We start from the raw sequence: 12,492 nt of genomic DNA, 5'->3' as shown, positions 1-12,492 counted from the left end.
TGCACTGCAAAAGCAAACACAGATGTCGTATAAAACTGAAAAGGGTTTCTTGAACCCCCCACTCGACATTAGATGAGGGCTTAGGCTTGCATTGACTTATATTTTGGGGCCACAGCTGCAGGGGTCACAGGTTTCTTGGCTGTACAAGGTTTAGCCGTTCCTGCTCTCCTTTTTAAGTGCCTGTTCTCATGGCAGCAGCTGGCAGGCAAATCTCATTCTTGCTTGAAAAATTCGGTAGCTTGATACGACGTCTGTTTTGGAAGCATAAGTCATAAGTATATGTCTAGCTCTGGCATGAGGTATAGTAACCAACGTGGTATTTTGACTTAACTGGCTTCTTCAAGTAGGAGCAACCATCAGGATAGGATTTTTAATTAATTTCAGATGACTTTATACATTTATGTTTCTATTAATTCTTCTTGAGATGACATTTCAAACTAGTGGACCTCTGATCTGCCATATTGCAACCATTTTGGGGCTAGTCTAGACCTTTTACTTTCATACTACAGTCTTCATTATGATTTTGTCGAATGCAGCAGAGCAGTCCTAACTAGTGTGCCACTCAGCATTTCTCCTGGCTTTGTTCTTTCTCTTGTATCTGCTGCAGAGATGACAGTTTTGGTCCCAAGTAGAAGTTAAAGCTGCAGAAGCAACAGTCTACAGCTGAGAGATCTTTGGGTGAAGCTGTACTTTTTCTGATATGGGCAGCTGCTTTACCCAGTGTTATGTGTGGGTATTACTACTAAAGAGGCTCCCAAAAGAATAAAAACTATTATTTAAAAAAAAAAAAAAAAAGAACAAAGAAGAAACCAGTCAGTCTGGCGTGTACTCTTTTGGAATAGGATTTTTATTTTCCATTTTACACCTACATCACGGCTTTGAACCATGAGAGGGGCTTTTCTGTCAATTTTCATATGCCTTTCTAAATTGAGGCAGATCTTATTTCTGTGGAAACAGGTGGGGTTGTTTTTCTTGGTCCATTTTTATTTTTGAGGTAAATATCAATAAAATGACTTTCAGACAGAATGACCTCTAAGGTTCACTGAAGGTACAAGGCCTGTTTCTGCACGGAATTTAGGCTTTTCTTTCCTTACTTGTGATTTTCCTGAAATGCAAAATCCATTCATCAGGTCAGCTTGACAGTAACACCTCTGCTGTGTGGTCTCTACAGCATTGCAAGTAAATTCCTATTTATGACAGCATTCTTTTGATTTATCCTATGATCCTGGTTTTCTCATTAAACTTACCAAGGGAACTTACTTAATCAATAACACAGCATCACAGAATACCAGGTTGGAAGGGACCTCAAGGATCATCTGGTCCAACCTTTCTTGGCAAAAGCACGGTCTAGGTGAGATGGCCCAGCACCCTGAGGAATCCAGCCCTTCCCTGGGAACACTATTCCAATGGCTGATGTTCTCCTGAAAATTTTTTCCCTTGTGTCCAATTGGAATCTCCCCAGGAGTAACTTGTACCCATTACCTCTCATCTTTTCCATATGACTCCTTGTAAAAAGGAGTCTTAAGTTCTTACAGTCTTTCTAGAGGAACTGTGATTCTTGACGAGTTAGTCCAGTGGTTGCTAGACAAGCTTGTCGTGAGAAGGGAGGCTGGAGGTTAAGCCAGGACTTGAAGGTGGTGGATCAGGACCAGTGAGATGCATGGCCGAGTACAGCTGTACCTGTAGCGTCACTAACACAAAGGTCAAGAATGAGAGCCTGAACTTCAGCTCCCAGCTGAAGGTGGAGGAGGCCCCTGACAGGGTTCCACACGGGTTACTCAGCTGTGTTGTGTCAGTGCTGGTCTCGAGCACAGATGCCTTAACACCGAGATTTAGGGGAAGAGTTTGCAGAGCCTGTTGATAAGCTCAGGCCCCTGACATGCTTATCCTAGAAAAGTTTTCAGTATTTATGTTTACAGTCAAAACCAAAGTTTAGGGCTTTCAGAACTCTAATTACATCCACTCGCAGCTGTACAAAACAGCAACAATAACAATACTGGCCCTTGTAGTCTAGAAGTTCTGCTGTGGTTTTTTTTAAATTGATGTTATTTGCTACACTACTGACAGAGCCCAAAGAGGGTCTAATTAATGCAACCAGGAAGTTAAGTTTGACTTTGAACTTGAAACATTTGTTTAGAGGTCTATGCAGTTAAGGAAGGTAGTTTTACTCCAGCGTATTTTCTTGGGTTAGTCAAGTGAAAAGCAACACGGACTCCTGTAGCACAGGTAGAGATACTGGCATCTGTCTTTGTACCTAGAAATGATTAACTACTTCAGCCATTTGAGGAGATTAAGAAATGGATTATATGTTGCCGTTGAAAGGACAAGAAAATGACGTCATTTGATAACCTGTGAAACTCTTTAGGTGGACCTATACCCCTACTTAAGTCTGAGTCTTACTTCTGAATGCAGTAACATAATATATCCTTTCTAGCCTTTACTGTTTGAATTTGCTTATTTCTCAACTAATTACTTTTTTCAATGACTTCATAAAAATAGTAGAATGATGCTTCTGTCAATTTCCAAATATATAGTGAATAATAAAAATGATTAGAAGGGACAGTTTAGTGTGTATTGTTTAAAATGTTCTTCATTGTTAACTGCAAAATTGGTAAAGCCACAAAATAGAAGGGTCATTTGCTGTACTATTGTGGCTGAAGCTATTCCTATTATATTGATACCCATAAATATGCACACTAAGAGATTGCAGGAACCTCACAAAAACACATTAGCATTATTCTTCAAGAGGATTCACGGCCTATTTAGCATGTTTCCAGTACTGTTACTTCTTGCTGCCGTTTCTCAGTCTGAATTGGAGTCTGCTTTTCTTTTCTGCCTTACCTTCTTGAGTGAGACCTGTGGAAGGGTAGCATGCAGGTTTCATTTGGGATGACTTGTTCATCACCGGGCAAAGTGTCACAGTCTGAGCCAGGTATCAGTTACAAGAATTTATGCAGTGTTGGGACTTCTGCACATTCTATTTAAACTAGTGCCAGGAACTCTTGAATACTGTAATACAAAGTCAGATACTTTTTAATAAAGCCTTCATGAGAGCATCCCAGGGATATTAGTTGCCATCGTCGAAGCTTCAAAACAGAGTGATACAAACTATTGTTATGTCTTTTGTTTGATGAGACTGACAATACTTCTTCTAGGCTTGTAGCTGACGCAAAAGAAAGCATAGATTTCACAGAGTTAAGACCATGTGAGAAGCAGCTTATGAGAAGTTGTGGAAATTTTTCTGTGGGTTTCCTGTTTAGAATTTGTATTAAGCACTAAAATAGAATTTCTATACGTTGATCTCATTGCAGGAGAGGTTAACTGCCTCTGGTTAGAGATGGGTTGATGTACCTAGGAAATATTAATGACTTGAAGGATGAAGGTTCTCTCTGTGTGTTTCTCCTCATTGTGGTACCAACAAGCAATTGCATTGGCTGAACTTGTGGAAAGCCAAAAGCAGAGCATCTCTGTGGATCTTGTTTATTCTAGAACATAAGTTGGAAATGCACTACCTTGTGCAGGAATTACAATACTGCAGTGTTAAAGAAATGTTAACATCTGCCATTCATTTCTGTTCCTTGCGATCCCTTCCCCAATTATGAGTCTTAGCCCTGTGCAAAGAAATCTTTTTTTGGCATCTTATCTCCCAAGAAATTACCCCATGCCATGCACCTGGTAATAGAAGATGACTTACCCTCTATCAGAGAAGAAAACTTGGATTGTAAATACTTACAAATAACAATCAAGATTTAACAATAAAGATTTTCATGTGCTAGAACATTTACTTGCTAAATAGAATTCAGAGCAATTTATATTGATCATAATTTTACCAGTTCTAAAGTGTTGGTTTGAAAATGTAAATCTTCTGAGACTGGCTTTCTTTTTGTCATATATATTACACACAGACTGTTTCCAATTTATTGTAGGTGAGAGGCATTTTCAAAGAAGAGTGGTGGATTTTACTTGCAGCCCTGAGGATTTTATAGAAATTGGAAACATAACAGTAGCTCACACGGTGTACACATTCCCATGAGGTATACCTGTTAAGTGATTGCTTAAAGAGAAGTCCTAAGATACGCAGAGTTTTAGCTAAACTATGCTTTTCATCAGTTTTGATTTTTCATCTGTATAGCTGATCTGAAAGTTGATATGGAGAATTTTACTACCCATGCAATAAGGAGGAATTGTCCTTGACATTTAAGTAGAAAGACCATACCTCTATTAGATTGAAAACCTTGTTTAAACTTGCTATGTGATTTCAGAGTACCTCCAACAACAGTAAAGCGTTACTTTCGTCTTGCTAGGTCGTAACATTTTGAAACCTTCATAAAGACGAGGTCAGATTAAGTGAGTGAAGCAATTTAATTTGCCAGCTGACAAGTATGGACAAGCGTAGGAATCTCCTAAACTGTTGCTGAAATCTGTGGAAGAACCGAGCCAGAACATGCATGGTAATTCTGTTGTCACATTTTTGTTATGGAGAAACAAGAACCAGTAAATAACTCTTGTCTGGACTGGAGAATTCTTCAGCAGACTTGTGGAGAGTCGGTCCTGAGAGCAGCCCTGAATGCCTTCGGTGAGCTGCTGTCTGGAGACCTGGACCCCTTCTGCTCCGTTCCACCCTCTCCGTCTGTGTCCCTGCATACTACTCGGTCGCAGAGTTGTTGCTGACAGATAAAATACATGCCATCGGAGGCTGTGGCTCTTAACTCTTGTCGTGGTTTCGGCCGAATTTACTAAAACCGGACCGACAGATGGCCCTTCCCCCCCCCCCCCTCCCCCCAAAAGAGAGAGGGAGGAGAGAAAGAGATAAGGAGATTCAGAAGTTTAGAATGAACTAAACTACTTTAATGAAGAATTAATATTAAAATAAAAATAAAGAAGAAAATAATGAAATAGATACAATATATACAAAACCGTATCAAGCTCCCAGGATGACAGTCACATCACCGGCAGGCACTGGGGAAGTCCCAGACTGGACTCAGTGACTAATGGGAACTGGATTCCAGCTCTGGAGTCAGGAACACACGGATCGGGATCAAAGGCAGATGAACAGACAGAGTCCTCTCCGGATGTCGGCCATTGCAGGAAGAGGTTGACCCGTTGATCCCTCAGCCTTTATACTGAGCGTGGGGCAGATGGGATGGAATACCCCAGTTGGTCAGGTTTGGGTCTCCTGTCCGCTCCTCCCCACCGATGTGACCCCTCTATGTTTTTTCCGTTTCCGACCCTCTAAGGGGCAAATAACCAAATGGGCTGCCCTTGGTTGTTATGGCAATAAGTATAAGCAAGGGCCTCCCTGCACACCATTCCTTGGCACGGAGCACAAACATTGGTCTGATCATTCTGAGAACGAGCAGTTTTCTCCACAATATGCCGTTAATTTCAGAGCGTTAGAGGAGGCCTAGCTAACATGTAAAATTACAGAACAGAAAATTGGTTCGGTTCTACTTCAAACTGGGACAACTCTCCAACTCTAGAGGTTGTCTTTGTCTTCTTTGGCCCAACAGCACTTTGTGTTTCTAGGTTTTGGTTTTGCTATCATTTTTTAAAATATTGAATACACTAAAGGAGTAATTCTTAAGCTATTTGATTATGTTCCTGGAATATTCAACATGAATATAGAATGCAAAGAAATTCAAGCCCAAGCCAGTTTAATCACTGAGAAGTGCCCTTTCCCTAATACTGGGTAGTTCCCGTTTCTTGAAATTCTCTAGAAATCATAGAATCACAGAACAGCTTGGGTTGGAAAGGGACCTTAAAGATCATCTTGTTCCAGTCCCCCTGCAATGGGCAGGGACACCTCCCACCAGACCAGGTTGCTCAAATTATGTTCTCTAGGGTTTAACCAAGCCTTTTGACTGTATCCTACCATCACCTCTATTAGAGAGCACATACACTATTAAAGAACATTTAGAGGAGAGTAGCTATATTGTATTTATTTTATTATTTTTTTTAAGCTCCAAAATTCATTTAAGAAATCAAGTTTTATGGTTTGAAGGAATATTCAGAATGTGTCATATCTGATGCTCGGGGTAGTACTCCAGCTCAGTTAAGAACAAGCTATTTGTGCATTAAGTAGTTGGAGAATAGAAGCAGCCTGTTCCATTTCAAAGGTGACCTTTCATGTGGTTGGAGAAGTGGGTCCTGATTGTGAAAAGAATGGCTTCAGTGAATACTTGGCTAATTCCCTGGCTAAAATCTGTTTGCACAAAGACTGTTGTGACTAAAATAAGCCATGGGCTTGTAGGACCAAAGTGTCTGTTTGAGCAGGGGTCTGTGTTGTCTGAATGCAGTTTGTCAAGTTGAAGATGTGCTTCACAGGCTGTGTATTTAAATGTTAAAGTCTTCAAATGGCAGAATGACTGCCTTAAGACACTTGAGTGCTTTCCATATCTACCTTCAGGCTTTGGAGATAAAATCACAAGTGCTTCTTGTGATCACAATGCCCTGAAGCATTTTCCCAAAGCAGTGTTTGTAGGGCAAACAGGGGCTCTCCTTAGCCTTGATGCACACATACAAAACACTGTACTTGGGATATTCCTGGTGTGCTTTAACCCGGCGGGCACTTGATCGCTGCCCCCACGGCAGGACGGGTGGGAGAAGGGGAAGAGGGAGAAAACTTGTGCGTTCAGATAAAGACAGCTTAATAACTAAAGCAAAAACTGTGCACGCAAACAAAGCAAAATAAGGAATTCCCTCGCCACTTCCCATGGGCAGGCACGTTCAGCCATCGCCAGGAAAGCAGGGCTCCGTCACGCGTAACGGTTACTTGGGAAGACAAACGCCATCATTCTGAACGTTCCCCCCCCACTTCTTTCTTTCCCCCCCAACTTTATATGCTGAGCATATGGAATGGAATATCCCTTTGGATAGCTGGGGTCAGCTGTCCCAGCGGTGTCGCCTCCCAGCTTGTGTCCCCCCCAGCCTACTCGCTGGTGGGGTGGTGTGAGAAGCAGAAAAGTGTAAGCACTACTTAGCAGTAACTAAACCGTCCCTGTATTATCAACACTCTTTCCAGCACCGATCCAAACCAGCCCCATAGTAGCTACTATAAAGAAAATTAACTCTATCCCAGCCAAACCAGTACGTTCTCCTTCCCTTACCATTTATGTCATGCTCGGGTCCCTCGTGATCCAGTGCATCATCGTTAGCCACCCCCTTTTCCCATCCTTTCATATAACACACGAGTGTCATTCCTTGAGTCTAACTAAAATCTCCCTGTGCCATCAACACTGTTTTCAGCACAAATCCAAAAGGTAGCCCCATAGTAGCTACTATGAAGAAAATTAACACTATCCCAGCCCAAACCAGCTGGGTGCCTCAGTATTCTAAGCCACATGCTCTAGATGGAGTATCTGCTTTTTCTTTGCAGAAATGGGTTTTTTTTGTTTATTGTGTTTTACCCGTGTTAGTATTCTGTTAGTATTTTCAGCATTCACACCTCTGTAGTCTTCTTTCATGTTTTTGTTTGAGTGCTTTGCTTTGATGTGTTTTTATTTTGTTCCAGAGGCCTCTGAAACAAAATCTTGTGGATTCTTGAGACTTCCTTTGATCTTTTTCTTTGTTTTGCTCCCGTTTTTTCAATGCTCAGATGGCATGCTCCAGTTTGCTCAGTGTGTCTTCTGTACAAGCAGCTAATTTGGCAACAGATGGGTGCATTTCTGCTTAGTGTTTGTATAGATTATATGTTTCTCTTGATGGGCAGTATCCTCATACCGAGTTATTAAAGACGGGTTCGCCACGCTTCCGTTTCCTTCCCTTAGTGTCTGTTCGCTGTTCTGCACCTCAGAAGACGGAACCAAAACGTTTCAGGTGTGCACGCTGAGCGAGGGAAGAAAATGAGCGTTCTGCCTTCTGCAAAAAATTCTTAAGCTTGGGTATTTGCAAGATGTGCACGTTCAGTGAGAATTTACCTGTAGGTGACCCAAGTCCAGGTGTTGTGGAATAACTTCCTTTCTTGCCTTACATCTCCTAACAGGGAAGTATTAATAATGTGGATTCTGGAGTTCGGATTCATGTTATAAAGGTTGAATGAAATGTAAATTTAAGGGGAGAGGCAACATACAACATGGGGTTTTGTTGTGGTTTTTGAAATTTTTGGGGGGACTGCATGCCTGATTTGTGAGTGAAATTTGGTTTCAGAAACGAATGGTGGAATACAACTTCCAGTGACTTTTTGTCACAGAATGGTTGAGTTTGGAAGGGACCTCTGGATGTCACCTGGTCCAACCCCCTCGGCTCAATTACTTCAGTCACCTGGAGCCAGTTGTCCATGACCATGTCGGGGAGCCCTTTGAGTACCTCCAAGGAGGGAGACTCCACCACCTCCATGGGCAGCCTGTGCCAGTGCTCAGTCACCCACACAGTAAACTTGATGTTCAGAGGTTCAATTTGTGCCCATTGCCTCTGGTCCTGTCACTGGGCACTAACGGAAAGAACTTGGCTCCATCTTCTTTGCACCCTCCCTTCAGGCACTTCTATACATTGATGAGATCTCCCTGAGCCTTCTCTTCTCCAGGTGGAACAGTCCCGGCTCGCTCAGCCTTTCCTCATCTGCTTCAGTACCTTAATCTTCTCAGTGGCCTATTGCTGGACCCTCTCCAGTATGTCCATGTCTGTCTTGTACTGGGGAGCCCAGAACAGGACGAAAGAGGAAACTGTTATTAGAGGTAGCATTCTTTGAAAATGGTTTTAAACCCACGTATAAAGCATAACAGTAAAGACTATTAGTGACTCCTTATAAAAGGCATGTTTAGCCATGACAAATTTACATAAGTGCTCCTAGGGTAACTTAATACTATAAAATCTGTGTTCTGTAAGGAACAGCTAGATGTGGTTGGTGGGACTTGTAATTTCAACAAAACACAGCCTAAACAGAGGTGTCAGAGGTGTCAAACGAAGTATCCAGACCTTGTGTCCTCAACTGGCTGAAGTCAGGTCTTGCTGCGGCGTCTTATTAAGGCAAATCTGTGTCACTTTTCAGGGGATCGAGAATGCTTTGCTTTCAGACAGGTGGCTTTATTCATGTTCTGGGGAGTGCTGGGGTCCTCTGAGGTTTTTTGTGTGGTTGCGTAAGAAACTATAAATAGTTGGTATCGGAGTGTTTTGTCTTAATGGTCACCCTATAACAGCCATAAACTGGTTCCAGCAGGGCTTCTGGAATATAACCTGGTGTATGTAATGGCAAATCAGTGTGAATTGTGAAGAAAATGCTCAGTTGGTCCTTTTTTTCCCCTACCTAACGCTGAGTTCCTATTTACTACATTTCTTGCTGAGAACTCTGCTTGTGGTAATCATCTGCTTTGTTCTTCTCGGCTCTGTTCAGCCTTGAATTTCAGCAATAGAGCACTTCCAAACTGAAAAGGAAGCAAGAGCTAAGGGATACAAGTGCTTACCTCTGTGGATGAGAAGTTGGGGGTTCTATAAACCTCATTACAAATATATCCCAGAGTGTTTTCAATTTATAAATGCTTGTTTGTGACTTGCAGTTTGAGTTTTTCATATTGAAATTTGATTGTAAGAAATTATTTTAAATGATACAATACCAATTTTTTAAACTTCCAAAATTTTTGGGGGGTGGGGGTTTAAACACTGCATTTTGGAAGGGACAAAATACACCTCGGACATGAATTTAAGAAAGAAAGAAAATTAATTTTCAAATACTGTTTCAGAAATTCCCTCTTTCATAATAAAAGCTAAAATGATTTTAAAGGGTATAAAGTAAATATAATTGAAAATCAGAGCCACCAGGTATGTTTATTAAGGATTGTAATTGTTCCTTAAAAAAGCTACTACTAATAATTGTGCATGTTTTGCAATGTTTTTAATGGGCCTTCTCACCAGCAAAGGGTACCTGAGATCAGAAGGGTTCTGCTGTACCACCGTATCTGTCCCTGTACAACTCCCCAGTCTGTTTCTTGTCACTGTAGTATCTTTTAGCCGAGCTTTATTACACAGTGTGGAAACAAAAAAGACATAATTTTGTAGACGATTTGCTGAATTTGCAGCGAACTAAATAATAGTGGTTTTCATCCATTTATTTTGCTATATTAGCGTTATAAATTGGTTTCATAAATATCAACTGAGCTGCATTATCCTTCTTCTTCGGAAGAGGTAGCAAGTGAAGAACGGTTTTGTTTCGTATTTTTCACTCCCATTCCTTTTCCTTCTTCCCCTTCTTCCCCCCCTCCCTCCCTCTCAGCTAAAGGAAAACTGTGCAGAGGGATATATGGATAGCTTTAGAGTGGCTTATGCCAGGATGGAGAGCTAGGAATTTCTGACAATTTTTTTTTTTGGTTTTTGCTTTTTTTCACACTATTTTTCTTTTAGATAACACTTTCTGGAAAAGATAATCAAAGAGGAACAATAATTGTGTCAAAAGAAAGTAGAATTATGAGAAGTTTATTATTTTATGGTTTTTGTCTTAGAAGTTAGTATTTCAAGTTAATATTTGAACAAAATGAGGCCCTTAACTATTTTGAACTTAGAATTTTACCCCTCAAAACCAGTCACAGTATATGTATTTTAATAAATACAGTTGAATAATATGCTGTTGGACTGTTTTAATTTTTATGCCTCAGGGTAGCACCGAGCACTGTTTCTACTTTTAAAAGCTTCCTCTCATTAGTGTAGTACATTCTCTTATATAGCACCTGTTTTAAACTCCAAATCTGAATCTACAAATGTAAAACCTGACTTTTGAAATATTTGCTTTTTTGAACACTCTTCTTTAAAGGACCTGTCAGGATCTCTCCCCAAAATGCTAGAAGCTTGAAGGATAAGGGAGGAACAGTCTTGCATGGCCCAAACACATGTGCTTTCGTCATTAGCAAGGTACAGCATGACCTCATGTTGACCTCAAAGGTAAATCGCTAACAGGGAACAATTAATACATGCCTGTGAAAGCAGCTTAGTTTGAACATAATCAAGGCAATAACTTCAGTGTGTAGAATAAAATTAAATTTACAACTCTGTCTGTCTGTCTGCCTTTCTCTCTCCTGTCTCTCTCCAAGTCTCCTCTTGAGAGAATGTTGTGTTTTTTATCTATGTGTGTGTTGCAAAAGAAAATTACTTTTCTAGAGGTCATAGTAAATTCCTAAATATGGGGAACCCGAAGGATCTTGTATCCAATTTAGTCGAATTGTACATTGTACAACGAAATGCTCTTTTTAATGGAAAGGTTTCATTTGTTGTCTAGAGTATTGATATTGCAGCCTTCAGAATGTGTGTCTATATTACCTTGGGGAATCTTGGGTAGTTCTGAAACATATAGATCATTTAGAGTTATGGGAAAGTTTTAAAAATATCAATACGTTAATTTTTGTGTGCTTATCTTAGACTGCCACAGAAACCTATGACGTTTTATTTTTTCATAGAAGACTGTAAATATTCTGTAGCATTATGTGATACATCTTTACATGTGATGGAATAGGATTTAGCTAACAGTTCTGAGCTATTTGGAGAAGAATGCTGCCAGCATCTTGGAACTGTTAGCCATATCTGTCCCGTGTGATTTGTATAATACAACTGTTTGACGTGAATTTTATTTTCTTTCTTTTTGCTAGAATGAGAGAGCGTATTCCTTCTGTGGAACAATAGAATACATGGCTCCAGATATTGTAAGAGGAGGAGATACAGGACATGATAAGGTATGTTCTATCTAAGTTTACCACTGAAAAGAAAGTAATTCTTTAGGCAACACTGCTGTTCAGCTTGAGGGGGTTTTGTAAAATGTAATAGTGTCTTGCTTAAACGTGCCTTATTTCAGGTTGTCCTGAAGTTGATTATAGCCTAAATTTAAAACCTTAAATATGATATATTTTCGGTCATATCTGTAAGGGTATTGAGGCTCCTTTGTGTTCTATTCAAAATTTGTTCTAAATGTGCAGTGAGACAAAAAACTTAGCTGACGCTTCCTTTAATTAAAAAACTATTTAGTTCAAAGTGAAAAAATGACTGTTTTGTGGCTAATTCTGATATATTTTTTTAAGATGTACATCAGGGAAATCTGTTGTCTTTCTTGGAGTCTGGAGTGGGTTATTAATGTTATTAATACTATAAATGTTCTCAGATTGTAAAAATTAATTCTGTTTAGCTTGAGGCTCAAGTTTTAATAAAAATTGAAGTGTCAGTAATTGATGGGAAAGATCAAGACAAACGTAATTCACAGATGATATTGGAAACAAAAAAACCACCCTACTCCCCATGAGAATTCTACAATATTCCTAGATGAATTATTCTGATTTCTCACTATACTGAGACGTTTTGGAGAATATTTAGTCTATGGTTTTTTTTGCTGTAGGTTGAGTTGACTTGTCTTTCTGTTGTGGGTCACGAAATATAGTTGATCACAGCTCCTTTTATAACAGCTTTATTAAGCACTGGAAAATGTTATGTTGCCCTTCAACTCCTTTTTCTAGACTAACTAGAGTCTGTCTGACTTTGCCTGAGAAGGTTCTTTCTTCTTCTTCTCTGTGCATTCTGCTTCTC

The 12,492-nt window shown here is 40.1% G+C and overlaps 1 protein-coding gene across 7 annotated transcripts in view; it reads left to right on the top strand.

The window, feature by feature from the left end:
• Positions 1 to 12,492, top strand: part of RPS6KA5 (ribosomal protein S6 kinase A5) — a 70,396-nt gene that overhangs the window by 33,949 nt on the left and 23,955 nt on the right. For 5 of the 7 annotated variants that reach the window (XM_074149975.1, XM_074149980.1, XM_074149978.1 and 2 more), the window contains one exon: positions 11,568 to 11,651. The exons of 1 other annotated variant lie outside the window; for it this stretch is intronic. In XM_074149975.1, the coding sequence (XP_074006076.1) occupies positions 11,568 to 11,651 (84 nt within the window). Of the gene's footprint in view, positions 1 to 11,567; positions 11,652 to 12,492 lie in introns of those variants that run through there. One more of the 7 variants, XM_074149982.1, reaches the window with a different exon arrangement.

Source organism: Numenius arquata, chromosome 6, assembly GCF_964106895.1.
Source record: "Numenius arquata chromosome 6, bNumArq3.hap1.1, whole genome shotgun sequence".
NCBI lineage: Eukaryota > Metazoa > Chordata > Aves > Charadriiformes > Scolopacidae > Numenius > Numenius arquata.
This window is presented reverse-complemented; position numbering and strand designations above follow the sequence as displayed.